Source organism: Lissotriton helveticus, chromosome 3_1, assembly GCF_964261635.1.
Source record: "Lissotriton helveticus chromosome 3_1, aLisHel1.1, whole genome shotgun sequence".
NCBI classification, from domain to species: Eukaryota; Metazoa; Chordata; class Amphibia; order Caudata; family Salamandridae; genus Lissotriton; species Lissotriton helveticus.
This window is the reverse complement of record NC_136061.1, coordinates 1,288,204,394-1,288,223,889: the sequence shown is the minus strand read 5'-3', so window position 1 is coordinate 1,288,223,889 and position 19,496 is coordinate 1,288,204,394. Positions and strand designations below refer to the sequence as shown.

Here is a 19,496-nt window from a genome sequence, read left to right as displayed (position 1 = left end):
TTTGTTTAACCAGAATAGGGTCAGGAATAGGGGGATCGATTCAGAACCTATAGGAATACATCACAAAATTATCATAAAGACTCAATGTATGTTGTTTGCAGGCATGGGTAAAAATGTTGGTGTCTACCATAATCTTGCATAATTTCTGGCATTTTGCATTGTGATGGTTATGCGTAATGCCTGAGCTTAGACCATTACACTATGTCATGTAATCGTGACTGCATTCGAGTAAAAACCGTAATGCAGGAGCATGGGAAAAAAGGGAATGAATCAAACACAAAAGGCTGTTCAAGTCACATGAAATTTTTGGCTGTTTTGTAGCATAAAATGGATCCTCATAGAAAAATTGGACATGAGGACGCATATCACGCTACAAATAGTGTGAGATGTTGAAGCTGGTACTTTGCGTAATAGTGCATAATTTCAAGTATTTTTTGCTGCATTTTACATAATTTCTTCAAAGGAAATTACATACATTTAGCCCAGGCCTAGTTATTTTTTTTTTCTATCCTCCTATATGCTTAGTTAACAATAAGTCTTTGTCAAGTTTGACTCCTTCAGCTGCAATTAAAAGTCCAATAGTAGTTCAAGGTGTCACACATGAAATAGGGTCTATCAATGTCCCCCTTTAGTACATCACCAGCTGCTTCCATTGTTCATCATCCTGTGTCCCCTGGTGCACATAAAGCTGTGCCTCCTTGATGTACACAACTCTCTACCCCTAAAAGGGTTATCACCCTCTCTTCCGACAAGGTACTACAAATCCTGGAAAACACAGCTTCTTGTTCTCCATGAGACAGGGCATCTATTGCTTCTGTGAGCGACACATCCTAGTGTCCCACGAGACTGGGCACATCAGTGCTTCTGGTGGAGATTCTGCCTAGTTCTTCTGTGAAGCAGGGCACCAAGAGAGCCTGTGGAAGACACCACCTTGTGCCCCTATAAGTCAGGGCACCTTGGGCTTCGGTGCAACAAACCACCTGGAAACGTATTACACACGGTGCGCTGGAGGTGCAACAAGTCTGTGTACCTGTTTTTTGATCCACTGGGGCACTATAGCATTACAGAATGGGCCTCAGACGCTTGTGCATCCCCTTCTGAAATACAGATAGCCACATGTAGCGCCATCTACAGAGGGCGTTCTCTCATTTGCATGGGAGCATGGCCTCATGTAAATGAGGGATTCACCTTGCCTTTGTGCCTGTGCCACATTACGGATGTGGGCGCCGAGGCAAACAGGCTGTAATGAGTCCCACTCACAGTACACCATAAAAAGGCGTCACTCTGCCAGTGCAACCCTGAGACAATCCCTCTGGAGCAGTGACAATAGGTCACATTGACACCCCAGGCAGCCTCCTATAAACGTGTGCAGTCGTTACCTGCACCTGCCTGTAGGGGTATCTCTGACTGTGTTGCCACCTGCACAGAGAAACACATAGCGGCTTTGAAGCAGCCGCTCCTTAGTTCACTGAATGTGTTACACCTGGGCGGGGAAAGTTTTCACCTGCCCTGGGGAAACACATTCATTGTAATAGGGTGCACTGTTCCTGTTTGTGCCTGTCGCACCTGTTCAAAGTTGTGCTGTGGTGCAAACAAGAACAGTGTACCCTATTTGTAAAACAGGCCCTGGTGCTTCCCATGAGACATGGCACCAGGTGCTTCTGTGAGATAGCGCTTATTTGACTTATAGCCCAGGACTGCCATGAGGTATATAATCCAGTGCTTTTCTGATGCACGTCAAACAATGTGCCCTTGACGGTCATCACCAATTGATTCCCCAACGTCCAGTCCTTCCATAAGGTGCATATTTAAAGCTCCCAATGCACTTCACCTGGTAACCACGGCTGCACAGTTTCATCTTCCCTCCATTGCATGTGGTTTGCATTACTCTTGCTCTGTATTCATTGATTCATGAATGTTTGCTAAACATTTGTGGAAATGGATGTCAGTTGGTGTGTTGGTATCTGGAGATTTATGCATTGTGTCCATGTGATATATACTTCGGTAACCAGGCACTGCAAAAAATCATGTAAAACAGTGCAAACTTTGCAGGTTTACCAATTTCTAAACATTCTGCGATTTGAGAAAAATAGTAGTGGCAAAATGAAGATAGGACGGTGTTCACAGGATCACACAATACGATAGATGGTGCGCAAAAGTGTAAGTATAGATTAGAATTCAGATCTCCCTTTTTTACAGTAAACAACAGAGCAAATAGGACAACTTTCCCACATACTTATTTTGTCGTCCCTCTGTTTTCCATCTTTTAATTCTCCACTCAGCCTCTTCTCGTCTCTCCTTTCCCCCCTACTGACTTGTTGAAATAATGCTATCTTTAAACGTTCTCACTATTTTCACTTACACCTTTGTATAACTCGCCTTCTTATAGCTCCACTGTTCGTGTGTCGTTCTCCTTCCAGTGTCCTCCGATTCCTTGGCTTTTGCCTTTTCAATACCCTTTCTTCCTCGCCCCTCCCCCGTGCTCCACCTCTTCCACACTAGACTTCCAAGTTGCACTAGTTAGTTGGCTTCAGTTTTTCCCCACCTCTTTACTGTAGAAATGTGTGTCATGATTACAAAAAATGCCAGGGTATGCTAATTTACACCCTTTTTCGGTAAGTATGTTTTATCTGCATTGCCACAATGGAAAACAACAATTCTGTTATAGTTGAAACAGTACTATCTGTCATAAAAAGAAATGTTGCAGTCTAGCACATCTGCCAACCAAAAACACGCCAGTGTGCACCCTGAATATCGCACCCACAATACCTGTAGGGCACAATGTAGAGGACGAAATGTAAATAGAAATATCGACAGTTAAGCTGATGTAGATTTTCTAAGCAAACTCCACATACAGGCAGCTACGAGGTACATATATCTTAAAGGGATGTAGATGTGGAGTTAGGAATACTTCCCTATATGCATTTACCTTTCAATATTTGTCCTTTGTCATACTGTCCTCAGTATTCTTGTATGATGATATTGTTGGCGTTGACATTCAGTAGTACAATCCAGCAATCCATATTTCCTGTGTACTATGGTGCTAAATAGCACCGCAGTGCAGATTAGTACTATCTGTAAAGTTAATGTAATGTGAGAACCAGATTGGTCCTGGACACTAGCCATTGCCTGACTGATCATATCTGATTCTTGGCTAAATTAGTCATGCGAAGTAATTTCTGAGGAAACTTCACCTTCTTCCTGTTTAGTCCCAAGTATCTAGTAAGGTCATTTGTTCACAAGGCACTATTTGGCAATACCCCCTTTTATTTCCAGTGACTGACAGCTCCTGTTGATGGTTGCAGACTTTAAAAAACTGAGGATGGACGTAAGGAACTTTTTAGTGTTAGCTCATTCCGTTTGAAAATCCCTATCTGTTCATATATATTGTAACAAAATGCTCCTGGTCACTGGGACAATATTTTTCCATTCCTGGACTTTGCTTTTACATACAGTTGTTAGCAGGTGTATTGTTCCAATTGGCTCTATTAAATCAATGAAAACGAAGCAAGAATACAACTCCCAGAATTCATTGATAAGTATAAGCAAAGTCCGGGAATGGAAAAGCAGTGTCTCAGTCATATGGAGCCATCGGTATACAGCCTTTACAACGAAACTTTTACAACGAACTACCATTACAACGCAACTTTTACAATGCAAACCATTACAACGCATAGCGCTGGGGGGCGCGCTAGGATAGGGAATAGGTTTAATGTACTATCCAACACCTTCCCTACTATCCACGGGGACTGGAGTTGGAATAGTAAATTAAACTATTCACGATCCAGCGCCCAAAAGCATTATGCGTTGTAATGGTATGCGTTGTAAAACTTGCGATGTAAAGGTAGGCGTTGTAAAAGTATGCGTTGTAACGTCATACATCCGGAGCCATCTGTTCACTGTGTTCAGCATGATCTGTTTCAGACTTTGCTATGTTGTGCCCTGCCTTATTGCTTCGATTCACCTTAGTGTGCTACTCAGGACTTTCTGAAAACTTCATAAGATAACACTTCAAGACACTAGCCAACTTGTACAGTGACACTGAGTTTCTCACAATATTGGTTGCCTTCACGCAGTCACCCAGTGAAGAGCCAGTATCACACAGTTGCAGGGAGGGCAAGCTGTAACCACAGGAGAGAGTGAGTTGCCAGCTCAATGTAAGAAGAGCCAAACTCCAAGACATCCGGCAAAAGTCAGGCCAAGCTTTTGTTTGTTCAGCTTCTGATACAGGAGGTGGGAGATCCTTTAAAATTACCTTAATCATCTTGATCCTAGAATAAAGTTGTGACTTCTGACTTGCGGGATGTTTGAGACTTCTAGCCCCACACTATCCTGAGATGTTAATAAGGATGCGTTGGCAGTTAGCCTTTGGCTCTCTGCCACTGCTGATGCTCCAGCTTTGATAAAACCTATACGAAGCTGAGGCATTCTCTGTCCGCCATATGGTTTTCCTATTAGCTTTCCATGGAGAGAAAACATTGTAAAAAGTTGGAAAGAGTATGGAGAAGACGCTATGAGAAGGATGATGATTTATATATAAACAAGCATTAAGTAAATATCATAATCTAAAACTAGCTCAGACCAATTTTTACCCTAAGAAGATAACCGATGTATATAATAGATGTAGGGAGATCTTTAAAATTGTGTCTCACTTTATGAATCCGAAAGCTTTTGCTCCATCTCTTAAGGCTAACCTGGACTTACGTTACAGACTTAGTGACTTTTTTTGAAGACCAAATTGTTAAGCTACAGATGACTCTCTTGTCATCCTCCACCATTAAATTGTCTCCTATATCTCAGATACTTTCTCCACAAGTTAAACTACTACAATTTAAACCGCCTAACATGGAGGAGCTAAAAGTGAGTTTCTTGAATTGTAAATCTGGCTCCTCATTAGATCCCTGACTGCCACACAATATAAGACAGGTGGTTGATATTATCTGTCCAGCCTGTCTTAGATTGTTCAAGTCCTTCTGGCAGTACAGACTTATTCCTAACGTCTACAATAGGGCAAGTGCTGTCCCTCATCTGAAAAAAACCTACAGCAAATGTTTCTGTTCTAATTTTGGAACAAGCTTTCTCCTTCTGGCAGCTTGAAAGCTATTAGTAAAAATGTTAACTCTCAGAGTTCATGGGGACAATAGAGCTTCTACATCTTTCTCAATCCAGGTTTTTGCTCACATTATAGTACGGAAACTGCATTTCTGGAAATAGCAGCACATTAAGAGGACCTTGGATCTTGGTCAGAATGCGGCCTTGATTCTGTTAGATTCCTCGCTGGTTTTCGACATTGTATCACATGATATCCTACTCCGCCTTGCAGCTTTAGGGATGGGAGATGTAGCACTGATGTGGTTTATTACATTTCTGAACCATCAAGAGCAGGCAGTTTGGATCAATCCCTATTTTTCTGATGTTAAGATACTTAATTGTCGGGTGCCACTTGGTTGCCTTAGTTAACATATATATGTCCCTGCTTGCCTCTCTAGTGAAATCCTTTCTTATGTGGATAATACTCAGTTACCCTCATCAGAGACTCTTATTTGGGTGATTTTCCTTCAGCAAAGGAAAACTTTTCAGCTTCTATGGAGCAGTTATGAGCTGGCTAAGATCAAATAATCTGCAATACAACCAAGATATGGCAGAAATTTTTGTTTTTTGGCCGCGGCCCACAGCCTTGGTGGGTTGGGAGCTGGCCACGGGAATGGCAAGTCTCTCTTCTGCCTTTGGAGGGTGCGTGGAATTTAGGAGTGTTGTTTGATGGTCAACTTTCATTCAAGGTGAGGACATGCTTTTAGATAATGAAAGCAAATCAAAATGGAGAGAGAGTACTAGGTAGGCTAGTCCGGATCCCCTGGTTTATATGTAGTATCAAAAAAGGACTAGCTTAGTTGTGTTGGGAGACTCAGTGGGTACGTATGTCGGCAAACCAGTTGGTTTGATTATGAAGCCCTCACCCACCAACCTAGTTGGTGGCATGCTTCATCATCGGGCCCACCACAGTGACACCGAATGTGTCCCGGGTGTGCTTCGACTCCAGATTACTGAGGAGCTGGTATACTTGCTGAGTGTGCTGTGTTGTGGATGTTATAGTGAATTAAAAGCTATGCAGTGGGTCCCAGTTCCCGAGGGTATATGGATAACTTTAATGTCTGGGCCCCTGCTAGCAGATAAAAAGGCAAACGGACGCTGTGGAGTGAGTTATGGGCTCCCACGTCCTGTGTGGTCTACATGTTTCAGCCAGGCCTTTTGTTTACATCTGGCTTTCTTCAGGACCAATGAGTATGTGTGGTGAAAAATAAACTATATTAAGTGGTTAGTGTTGTTTTATAAAAGTGTCGCACGCGCTAAGGTGCTATACGTGTTAGAGGGGGATTCCCTCTGCTTTAACTTGCTGTTTGCTGTTATAGCTTCCTGGGTCACCTGACAGGGGGAGAAGACCGGAATTGCCGATCTGCGTGCTCCTGAGACCTATCGTCCTGCTGCGGTGTCCCGACAACAAACAGCAGGTTTGCCTTTTTATCTGCTAGCAGGGGCCCAGAGTATACCAGCTCCTCAGTAATCTGGAGTCGAAGCACACCCGGGACACATTCGGTGTCACTGTGGTGGGCCCGATGATGAAGCATGCCACCAACTAGGTTGGTGGGTGAGGGCTTCATAATCAAACCAACTGGTTTGCCGACATACGTACCCACTGAGTCTCCCAACACAACTAAGCTAGTCCTTTCTTGATACTACATTTAGATAATGAAAGCCTTGAAGAAGTTTCTGACCTTTCCTCCTTAGTAAGCACAGAGAGTAGTTGTCCAAGCTTTGATCTTAACTCTATTGTACTATTCAAATGTGCTTTATTTGGGTATGCCAGAATATTTGATCCAGACTTTGCAAGTTGTGCAGAATACGGCAGCCCGCCTCTTATATAAGCTCTCTAGGTGGACCTCTATTTACTTGTAGTTAAAACAGCTCCATTGGCTCCCGGTCGGTAAGAGAATTGTTTTTAAAGCTTTAGTGTTAGCTTACAGTACCCTTCATAGAAAGAGGACACAATATCTCAATGATACGAAATGGCAGTACTGTCCTCCCCCGGGTCTTTCACTCGGGGGTGCACGGTTGGCGGTGGTTTTGCATTCTAAATGGACAAGACATGGTGGATCTTCCCTTTCTCTCTGTGTCGCTTTGATTTGGAATCACCCGCCATTTTAATTTAGAATATGCCTAATGAGGCAAGCTTTTGTAAACTGTTAAAAACCCATATGTTTAGCTTGTAAGGTTAGTGTCCCCTGTCTGCTTTGCCTTAAACGTCCGGACTCTGAGTAGCTGTTCATTCTATAAGTTTGGACACTCATTCCTTCATTCATTCATTGTGGCATAGGGGAGAAGTTGGTCAGGGGAGGCAGAAGTGTCTCTTAGAAAGTTCTTGGCACTAAGCCATGCCCCCTCCAAGTCCCCGCTTCTCTCTCACACACTGTGGCTTGTTTTTTAGGTTGGCAGGTCTGCGTCAAACTGCACAATCTAAGGAAGGTCACTGGGAAATATATCATAATCACCCCACCAGAAACCCTATTCCCAATTTTTTGCATATTACACAGATCAGTTGCGTAACGAAAGCCCCCACGGAGCGGGGGACACCTCAGCAAAAGTGATAGATGGTGGGCCAGGGAGGGAGGTGAGGGGCTCAAGTTTCGTGATGCCACTGATGCAGATAGCAGCCACACCGCGCCCTCCAACAACAGGCTCCCAAACCCTGTGGCCTGCTCTGCGCTTGCGGTTCCCCAGAGAAGGCCGCCGTCGTCACTGCGCGTTGGTTGCTCCCACCACTGGGATCTGCCGCTTACCTTCTCTCCCCGTCAGTCCCTTTGGAGTTATGGGAATGAAAAGTAGAACGCCGTGCGTCTGTGTGTGTGTGTGTATGTGCGTGTGTGCATGCGGCCCACTATTGTCTGCAGGTATTGTAAAATCCTGAAGCAATTACAGCTGTCGGAAACGAGACAAGCTGTGACAAGTTGATTTATGTGCGCGCGCCAGCTTGCCAGATATATTCGGAAAGCTCTGGGACCAGGGGCCAATGGGAATTTATTAAACGGGTAATAGTGGCGCAATTAAGGGAGAGCAAAACATGCCAAATTACCCCGCTTAGAACGCCATTATGTGTCACAAATTGTTTTGTTTGCCGTTGGGTGCGTCGCGTTCGTCTTCCTCAGCCCCATCTTCAGTGGCTAATCGCAACAAAATATTGAGGCTGATCCAGGCCAGAAGAGCTGACGGGGGCGTTCTCAATCATAAACCTTCTGAGGGAATGAGAGCTGTTTACTGTTTGCGAAGACGCGCCTTTTCATATCTGTGTTTGGAAAGACACAACGCGCGGGTGCCACTGTCTCAACAGCTCGGAGTGTACCAACGCCAGGAGAATGTTGCCATTGGCGCCCTCTGAGGAATTCACGCCTGAAGGTCCTGTCCTTTGTGTGTTACGGAAAAGTATCAGTGTGTGTCCTGGTGTGGAATCTGAGAGCCGGCGTGTAAACACCCACAGGAACGCCAGTCATAGTGAGGTGTGCGCCGCAGGCCTGCTTTCTGGGGTCGTCCATCTCTGTCTCCATGACGATTTGAAAATCATGGATCAGGAATAGGACGCCCTCCAGATTGTCAGCTCTATATTTTATCTTGATTTGCCAGAGTGGTTATTCGGCATCTCATGAGTGCCTTCATGTGCCTCTCTGACTCTATCCGGAAATAACTCACCCCTCACACTTCTACTTTCTTTTTTTACCACCTACAAGTGGACCCTATCTATGGGTGTGCGAGATGTGAGACATTTGCTTTTGCATAATTAAGCGCAAATCTGCAAAAAGTATGCTAAGTTATGCAACACTTTTAAAACTATATTTTAGTGCAAAATGCACCCTCATGGTTGTTATTGAATACGAAAATGTATTTTGTGCTAAACAAATTGCGCAAGAAAACACAAGTTTCGTGAATAACAGCCGATTGTGCTCTGGTGGTGCAAACAGATCCTGTGCTCTTGTGCCAAAAGTTTGCCACAAACTTTGCATTATGGTATAATTTTGGGGGTTTGGCATAACATGCTTAATGTGCAATGATGTGAGATTACACCAGCATAGAGGAAATGTCACCCAGGCCTAATGCCCCCCCCCCCATTTATCCAGCCCCCTCCTTCCCACATCTGTAACTTTTTCTTATAGCCAATGAAGAATGCAAATACCCCCCATTGGCTGGTGTAACCTTGCATGATTGACTCCCTTTGTATTGTTATGGCAATAATTTAGCCTCCCACCCACTTGCCTGGTACAAGCCTTGTTAAATAACCACAGTAACATATCTATTTCGAATATTGCTTACAGCGGGTATGGTGTGCTTGCAAAGAAGAGGTTTGACATTTCTAGAACACAGGCAAATTAACGTATGGGGAAAGTAGGAGACATTCTGATGACCTGATGCCACTATAAGGTTGGGGTGTTCAGTGCCATGCCAAAGCTTTAAGTGTAACTGCCACAGTTTAAGGTGTCAGCCTACTGAGGGAGTTTGCCAATACATTCATCCATGATCTGGAAGATTAAGACGTTGTCACAATATATACAAGAAAAGCTGTAATCATGAGTATGTCACTTTCCTTTTGAGGTCTCCTCTGCTAGTCAGTTGTGAATAGGTAGTCTATGTCTCTTCACTCATTGTGCTCTACTCAGTGCATACTTTCTGTTGGTGGCTGCAGGTGGTGGCATGCACAAGCCCTCATTTTTGGGTTCCAGGACTTATTTTTCATTATCGGCATTGAGGCAGTACAAGGGAGAGAAAGGCAGAAAAGGGAGGAGGAAAAGAAAGATAGGAAAACACTGGTTAAAGGAGGGTGAAGTGATGAAGAAGAAGCCACAAGAGTGAAATGGAAGACACTGGAAGTGATATAAAGTGGATGGTGGTGGAGGAAATTAGAATGAGGTGGAACAAACATGCCAACATAATTATTTTCAGCAACTCATGAATTAAGCAGTAGGCTCATTATAAATTTGGCCCCTACAATTTTTTTTTGTTTTACAAATTAAGCGCTGGCTTTATACCAGATCATGTGCGTTAGCATGGATTGGGAGGATGGAGTTCTGTGGCAACAGCCAGCTCGGCCAAATTCAGGTTGGCGACTCTGTCCTTCAAGGGAACTCTGGACAATTGCTGGCAATTGGATGTGTGAGGAATTTTAACTCCACTAACAGTGTCTAAAGTTTCCATTTTCTGGAACCTGTGGGAATTGTTAATTTCTTCCTGGTATAAGAGCGGTTGATGTTTGCTTGTACTTTTTATTTTGTTTGCAGGAAATTTGGCACTCTAAATTTTTTTTAAAGTTTTCTTTCTATAAAGAAATGCTGTTAAAAGGGAGCTGATGCCTTGGTTAAAGATGCTACATAATTTGTGCAACCTCTGTGTATATCGACCTCAGTGGTGGCTCACAAGGGTAACGATGTGGGGTGGGGTGGGTGCGGGTGCGGGTCTGGGTGAGAGGGGAGTGAAGTTCGACATACGACGATAGATATTTATTTATTTAGGTTTACCTTTGCCGTTGTATGTCAGACTCCGCTACCCCCCAAGAATGTATGACATTGCAACAAATACATTTACAATGCATGCCTTTACAACACAGATTTTACATTGCAACATCCTTTACAACGCATTCTTTTACATCACATTATACCTTTACAATGCATGCCATTACAATGTATACCATTACATCACATTTAAGGTAAGTGTTGGATAATATAGGGATAATAATTACTATTCTAACTCCAGTGAGTTCAACAGTAGGGTAAGTGTTGGATAGTGTAGTGGTAAAAATTATTATTCTAACTTCAGTGAGTGCAACAGTAGGGTAAGTGTTGGATAGTTTAGGGGTAAAAATGAGTATTCTAACTTTAGTGAGTGCAACAGTAGGGTAAGTGTTGGATAGTGTAGGGGTAAAAATTACTATTCTAACTTCAGTGAGTGAAACAGTTGGGTAAGTGTTGGATAGTGTAGGGGTAAAAATTACTATTCTAACTCCAGTGAGTGCAACAGTAGCGTAAGTGTCGGATAGGGCAAGTGTACTATGCTTTGTAATGGTATGCGTTGTAATGACTTGCAATGTAATGCCTGCATTGTAATGATATGTGTTGTAGTGACCTGCGATGTAATGACTGCGTTGTAATGACATGCTATGTAAAGGATGTTGAGATGTAATGACTGCTATGTAAAGGTTGTGTGATGTAATGACTGCGTTGTAGAGGTTGTTCACCCCCACACAGCCCCACCCCGCCTCCCCGCCCCACAGCGTTACCTTTGCGAGCCGCAACTGATCAACCTCCATGGCGAAAGTTGAGCAGAGTAGTGACACAAATACATTCTGCAGTGGGCAAAGGTTTTGTAATTCAGATTAAGAGTACAAAGTTGTTAAGTGGCTGTTTCACAAACTTATAATGTTTCTCCTGAATACTAGGCCTGGGCGGAGTTCCGCTATGTGGAACTCTTCAAATTGACCAAAAAACACTGCTGCACTACGCAGAGTGCCAAGAGCACCGGAGTGCTTGGGTTGCGCCATTTGAACAGATTTTTAGTGCCAGGTGTTTGTCCTGTGCTGGAAAATCAGATCAGGCTGCACCACGCGCAATTTAAGAGGGCGTTGCTCATTTCTGCCACTCGAGTGTTAGTACTTCTTGAATTAGCAGCTTCCTCAACGCGTATGGAAAGTTTCTCACTGCGAGCGGTAGTGACCAACTGCGATTTCCCGCTTTGAGAAATCTCACTGGGAGGTGGTCCGGAGTAAGATAGTATTTGCTTGTGCTCGCCAACTTAATGTTGGTGAGCACGAACAAGGAAAAACCCCCATGGAACAGAGTTTTTTGGAACCCCACACGCTACGTGGAGTCGGAAAAACTCTTCAAACTCCGGGAGCAGAGACACATTTCACGCCCAGGCCTACTGAATACTATGATTTTTACCCAACGTTCCCAAAGGATTCTACATGTAGCTTTTCACTTAAAGTCAGGGCTATCAAGCCTCTTTTAGGTTATGTATTTTAGAAAAACGGTTCAAAAACATTGATCTAATCAATTTTAATGCTGAAAGGAAAATGGTTTCAAAGTTAACTCATAAGAAAAACTTTTTCAGTGGCTTGGTCTACTTATTTTGGGTCGAACCAGGGAAACTAAGGGACTTATTTACAGGAGGCCTGCACTCCTGGAGTGTCACTTTTTTTTTTAACTGTAGTGGCGTAGGACTCTAAATCATATCTATGATACAATGCAAAGCCACCTTGCGTGGCTTTGCATGGCCTCATAGATATGGAGTAAGGCAAGGCAGTGCTATGAGCAGTCTTGCTTTGCTTTTGGTATTGTTTTTGTGCAGGAACGTGCCCCTTGCTGCACAAAAACATTCCGGTCTCCAGCGGAGGCATCCTTGCTCCATGGTACAAGGGTGCCGACGCTGGTGCTAGGCAGCACATTGTGCGCCAGATCAGGGGAAAGGACCGGAATGAACCTTATTTCATAAATAAGGGTGCATTCCTGCCCTTTAACATTGGCATAGGGTAGCACCGCAAGAAAACCTGCTGCTCTGACCTATGCCAATTCTTAGCAAATGCGGCCCAAAGTGTGTGTACGACTGAAGGACTGAGATCAAGACACTTGGTGGATGAGTGTGAGTGGCACCATTTGCCTTTGCCCGAACCCTTGTTTCCCAGAGTTGTCTCTTTTTTAAAACTATGCTTTCTATTGCTTTTTTTCTTTCTTGTGTTCTGTTCTTCACTCTCTCCTAGTCTCTACATAAACATTTCTAATCTTTTTTCTCTACTGTTGTCACCCATCAGCCTACTATTTTTTCTACCTATGTCACTCTTCTGGTCCACACTTTACCCTCTCTTATTCATCTTCACTCTTTTCTTTTCCATCATTCACTATCACCTGTTTTGGGATCATTCTATGCAATTCCTTCATTCACGATCACATGTTCTATACTTTCTATCACATGTTCTATACTCCCGCCTGTCTTATTCCCTCCTTCACGTTCTCGTGATCATCATTTTGTCCCTTCCATTCCCTCATTACTGTTGTCCAGTTGCCTCTTAAATGTCATGTTTTCTCATATCCTCTCCTTCATCTTCTCAGTTTTCCTACTTCACCCTCTCGTGTTCCATCGTCATCTCCAGTTCTCCACATCACTCGCTTTTGGTTCTTCTTGGTGTTCGCTTGCGGCGCATTAAAACTGCCCATTGGACGTCACAAGCACAAAAAGGCGCAGCATCAAATAATTATTGCTTCTTTCCTCACCTCTGCCTCCTCCTTTTCCTCATTACACCTTCCTGTCCTCCCTTTGGTCCCTACCTTTTCCCTTTCTTATCACCCGTTCCCTCTTTCTTGTGCTCCTTCACTTATGCCCCTCCCTCTTTGCGCGTTACAGTAACAATTGTCTAGTCAGTTACTTGGGTAGTGCTTCCCACTACCCAAGTAACTGACTAGACAATTGTTACTTTTCCCTAAGCTGATTCTCACAGGTTTCGCCCCTTACCTCGCATCTTAACAGATGCGTGCCTTAACACCTGTATACACCAGTGTACTTATTGTCTGCATATGACCTGGACTTGGAACACTGATTGAATGTTGTGACACTCACAGGCGCCCTGCGCTGTGAAACAGATCAAACCTACCTGTATCCCTGAGCCATCACCGATAGAATTAAACCCTGGCTCTGGTGGAGCCCCTCAATTCCAACGAACCCGGCGATTCGAGGGAATGCAATGGAGGGAAGCTCATAGACCCCCCATGTCCCCACATCCATGAGAGCGTGGCCCTGAAAGGGTTAACCCCTGCCGGGGCTGCAGCGAGCTGCCCTCGCCGAGATGAATGTGTAAAGTCTCTCCGGAGTGTCTGCTCCGGCGTGAGTGTGCTGGTCAGTGATGGGGCTGCTGCCATGACAACCAGGGGAGACGGAGTCGGTGTGTGTGATCCCGGGGCTCGGAGGCTGCGCTGGACCAGGAGGGGACCAGGAGCAGAGTTTGTGAACCTCCCGCAGAGCTGAGCTGAGCTGAGCTGGCCGCGGCAGCAGCTCGTCTCCCCCACCGCGGAGCAGAGAGGAGAGGCGCGGGGCTGGCGCTGCCTGCTGCGGCTCCACCGCTCCCACCGCTCCCAGTGCACCCCTGCTGGCTGGGATCGGCGGAAGCTGCACATGCAGTGCCCGGGCTGACATTCTGGATTTGTAGCCGTTAACGGGTGTCTAGGAGAACATCTGATGCTCCCTTGCATACCTGCACGCCTTCCCCTCGCTGGCTTCCCTAGGGCTTGGCATTCCTTCAGTTCTGGTGTCTTTTTGCCGCTGCTGATGAGAGCGCGCTAGCATCACTCCGGAATTCAATATTTGGAATTGTTTCCGCTGGCTGCTGACAACCTCCTGCCCCGCCAGTGGTGATCTGAAGTGTTTACAGCCCCCCTTCCACCCTTTCACCCCCAGCCGGAGCTCTCTCCTTGACATCTGAGGCAATCACAGACGGAACTGTTAATTGTTGGGACCGGCTTGTGATTTCTTTCGAGTCAGCCTGGCATCTGCTTCTCCACCCTGTGGAGTCCAGCCTTGCACGCAGTCCGGTGTGTCCCTGGTGGGGTTGTGTTGACTCAGATCTTACCCCTATTCTCTGACCCCCCTGGGCTCCTGCCACTCCCTGTGCCCAGCAGGAGGGGCACGCGTGGTGGTGTTCTGGTGAGGTGGTGTCTGCCAAGGATGGGTGTCGGTGGGTACTTGGTGTTGCCCTGGAGGTGCCTGGTCGTCCTGTCTCTCAGACTGCTCTTCCTTGTGCCCGCAGGAGTGCCCGTGCGCAGCGGAGATGCCACCTTCCCGAAAGCGATGGACAACGTGACGGTCCGGCAAGGGGAGAACGCCATCCTCAGGTAGGAAGGCTCGCATTATTATGTGGCTCTACTGGGCATGTTTTGATGGTTTGTTATGGTGCATGTATCAATGGTGTGTTAGGTACTATGTGTCTCCAGTGTCAATGACGGGGTCTCAGTGACATTCTAAGGTCAGCGTGGAGCATCATCAGGTATTTGTGAGAGGGGCTTCCTCGCAAGGGGCTGCAGAGGCAAGTGTACCATGGCCAGTCCAAGTCTAAGAGATACAAAGTCTATAAGCCATGACCTTACACAGGGGTCGCCAGGAGTTTGAACAGAGAGGGGGTCAGTGTGGGAGATGACACCATTTAAACGGCTCTCACAGCAAAGGGCTGACAAGTGTGTGTAAATGAAGTCCTCAGTGGGGTCAGCCCTGCTGTCAGTAATGCGTTTAGGGACATACACTGATGAGTATTGTTAAGAGAAGTTTGTGCGTAAGCACAGACTGCCACCACTCATACTTCCCAGTACCCATTAGGCAGTGCTGCCTTTATGCATGGGCAAGCTGGAGAGATGTCCGGGGGCCCCACAAGCATAGGGGCCCCATGCAGACCAGAATTTAACACTCATTTTCAGTTAGACATTTTTATTCCTGTGAGTGGTTGTGTAGGCAGGGCCTAGTGTCCTGCTTTGCCAGGGGTCCTATAATGCTGTTACAACTGCCCTGCACTTATCAGCTGTCATATTTACCGTTACACTGGGACAACCGAGGGTGGACAAGGACCAAAGTCCATTGGAGAGGATGCTGCATAGGCTTGTCTATGCAGGAAACGGTACCCAGGGTCTCCATCTTGTGTTGATAGTCAGCACCACATCGAATGCATGTCACTTACAGAAAGGTATTTGTCCCTCCCCCGCGCCCTGTGGGCTGTCCGCGGCACGTGTCCAAGACATGAGATTTCATCTCATCTACCTGTTATTCTCTCATCAGGGGCGTACACACTAGTAAATTTCCTTCCGAAACAGGCTCACCACGAACACACTGAATGCTTGACCAGAGAAGAAGGGACACTTTATAGTGCAGCGCTGAGGCGATGGGTCCCGCTGCAGCGGGCTCGACCCCACCCTCGAATTAGAATCTGATAGAATCTCTGCCACCAGGCTGTCGAGAGTGCGCCAATTTAGCGCAGGGATTTGTGGTGATGTGGCATCTGGAGCGGCAGGGAGGCCCAGCAGTTGTCCCAAGAAGCTGTCAGCATTTCTGCAAGGTAACAGGATCTTATTCCTGCGGTACCCAGAATCCCTTTGGGTCTTTATTAGACAGCTACTGAGTTGCAGTAGGAACACGGGTTGGAGGGGTGAATGCACGTTCTGCCTATGCACAGCTCTTCTCTTGCAAAAAGATGCCTTAGAACCAAGGAATGATGGTGCTAATTATATTTTTATGCCAGATTAATAATTGATAACGGTACATGACACTTAAGAGGGGCACTGCCCTACATTAGTTTGAATAAATAAAACATTCATTAAACATAGGGAAGAACAAGAAAAGAAGTGAAGTGGAAAGAATTTGAGCTCCTTCGACCTTCCTGAAATGCTGTTAGGTCCAGATTTTCTGCATATCAGTGTGCAGGTGATGCCAGTTTCTGGTAAACAGACACATAAGTGAAATATGAATGGCTGTCCCTATAAGGTGGCAGTTCTTTAATTGATAACACATTATTAAATGCAGTATGGCCATATATCTGACAATCGTGTGCCCGTTGCATACTTAGATTTAGAGGGCAGGATAAGAAAACAAGTATGTAAATGAGGATTGGGGGGGGTGGACACATGGATAAACTTCAGAATACAGGGGACTGCCATCTTCTGCTCTAGCTTGAAATTCTGTTGGAATACAGCAGTGTCCTCGACAGAGGCTCCTTGTTGTAGACTTGGGGAGTGTGTTTAGAGATGCAGGACTGTAGATGAAGGCTGTCAGAAGAATGACGTACAGCAGGCTCCTCCCGCAAGTTGCTAGTGAGGTGCTGGCATCTACCCGGCTACCTATAAGTACCTCTCCTTTGCTCAGACCAGAAAGTTGGAAGCTTCTGCTTGGGTGAATTAATATAAGTATAACAAAAATGAAAAGCGCGTATTTGAGATGAAAAGGTGTTTATTTTCAGAGCTCATAAGCAGATGTTTGGAGAAAAGTGGCTGAATTTCCAAAATACATTTAAAGTTAATATTTGAGTGCTGAATTATGCAGCCCTAAGCGAAGTGTGTTCCTCATATGATTACCTTATTACTAAGGGCAATGTAGCTATTGTTAAGCGTTACCCACTTGGCGACATTCTACATTGACGAGTCTTTTTTATGCTACTGCTGGAAACCGTGCCGGATACAATGAGGTAAAATGTTGCTTTTGGTGCCCACTAATGTAATCCAATCTGATGTGGTCACTGATATGAAACTAATAATATTAGTGGCTCGGGATGGTTTTCATGGAGCATAAGTAGATCTGGTGGCTCAGTGGGCTAATGCATCCACTGCAGGGGCCTGTGTTCGACCTCATTGGCACAGGTTCAAATCCCAGCTGGTCCACTCAGCCTTTCATCCATCTGAGGTCGATAAAATCAGTACTATTGAGTTGGGTAAGAATAAACATCTGTTATTCAGCGCCAAGATACCCCAGTAGAAGTGAACATGCGCTTTACAAATACACATGTTATGTTATCACACAAAAGGCTAGAGACTCTTGATCTGCGATTACAGAGACGTGTCATGTTCGTCCAGTGGTTACAATCCAAGGCTGCAGTCGTACAATGACCCACGATATTGCGTTGTTATCGAATACACTTCTCTAATGATTTATTGAAAATGATCAAACCCTCTCCACTGGCAGAGCATCGGAGACAGGCTTCATTTGGATATGGGGCTGAAGTCAAACAGTGCAATGGGAAAGCTGGGAATATTGATGCCTATTTCATAGGCCTTATTGGAACTACAGTCACTTGTATGTGAAGCAAAAGGTGTAAACGACTGTCAGGTTCTTTTTGTTACTTTCCTTTCAGCAACACAGTTTGTACCTTAGTTTGTAGTAAGAAGTGTTTCTTACGTGATGTGGAGAGTGTGTAAGAGGGGAGCTCTACCAATATGTAAGTAATTGTAAAATCCTTTGTCGAAAGAAGAGAGCATGGAATAAACCATTTAACTGGAAACAGCAAATGTGGAATCAGCATTTACACAATCAGTAGCCTATGTCCCAAACAGGGAACTTAATTAAGGTGTAATTATTGAAAAATATAATTTGGTGTACAGCAGAAAACTTTGGTGTCATGAACGAGTGGGGCTGGGGCTAGATACTGGAGTGGTAGAGAAAGATGCAACAACTATATTTGAAAACGCACACAGTATCCATGACTTTGTGGAAGCTAGAAGATGAAATCTGACTTTGGGGAGAAGAACTGCACCTTGTGCTAAATGTAGTGATGCTGATGGGAGAATATGAGGCTATGTTGTTGAAAGTGCTGCTCCCAGCCGCGGCCCGTGTAGGTAAGAGCGGTGAGGCGGTGGGGACTGGTTAGGGGCATTCAACAAAAGGCCATGAGGGAAAATAAAATAAATAAATATTTTCCCTCATGGTCATCTGTCGTAATACCTCCCACCCGGCCCTCCTACTCTTTCTTACCAGCACAGGCTGCGGCTGGCTGCGCCAGTCCCAGTTGTGGTATAGCTGATGTATATATTTTTCTTTTTGAGAGAAGAGACATCTAACTAACATTGGTGCAGTGGATTAGACCCTAATCAAAAAGTAAGGTGAATTAGACGTAAGGCTGACATGAAATCCTAGGTCACCGAGGAAGAGGCATAAAAGATTGATTTGATCAATAAGAGATAGGTATAGACTAGGTGAAGCGATATCAGTGAAAAGTACATCAATTATCATTGTCATTAAAAGAGTAATGTTTCAACGACTAGCACCCCACTTCTTCAATATCTAAAAGCAAATTGTTCCTTCTCCTACTAAGTTAAACAACATTTTTGTCCAAGACACAAGGCATGAGTTTACGTTTCTGACAAGCACTTTTCCTTTGGAAAATTGACAAAAGTTCCACAAATATTGTTTTTCACATTGTAAAAGTTTTTAGGCAATATTTACAAAAGGTCTTTGCCCAAATCGAATTACACCTACGAATTTAATAAATTTCCCGAATTTCGAGTGACAAAATTTATTAAATCTCTCAAAACTTTGCACTATGCAATTTTGCGTATTTTTAATTTTACCTATGCACCCACGTCCAATGGAAGTAGGTGACATTTTGTCAGGAAAATATTACACAATTTCCCCAGCACTAATTCAGTACCCATGCGCCCAGTGCAAATTCACAAATTGAAGCAGAGTTGCAATCTCTCTCTCTCTCTCTCTCTCTCTCTCTCTCTCTCTCTCTCTCTCTCTCTCTTTCTCGCTCTCTCTCTCTCAAAAATATAAAGTGAGGGACACATCAGATAATTTTTTTCACTTGAGCACATAAACTGGTGAAACCGCGTAGATGGACATATATAGAAAAACATAAGGACACAAAGACACCTATGACATAAAGAGGAACAGACAACATACACATTGCATGGACAGAGTACATTTACAATCTATAGAAACAGAGG

At 44.7% G+C, this 19,496-nt stretch overlaps 1 protein-coding gene across 2 annotated transcripts in view; it reads left to right on the top strand.

Annotated features, from left to right (window-relative positions):
• The first annotated feature begins 13,917 nt into the window (after positions 1–13,917).
• Positions 13,918–19,496, top strand: part of NTM (neurotrimin) — a 1,138,588-nt gene continuing 1,133,009 nt past the window's right edge. For both annotated transcript variants that reach the window (XM_078681941.1, XM_078681940.1), the window contains exon 1: positions 13,918–14,912. In XM_078681941.1, coding sequence (XP_078538067.1) covers positions 14,746–14,912 — 167 coding nt within the window. In that variant the 5' untranslated portion in view covers positions 13,918–14,745. The remainder of the gene's footprint in view (positions 14,913–19,496) is intronic.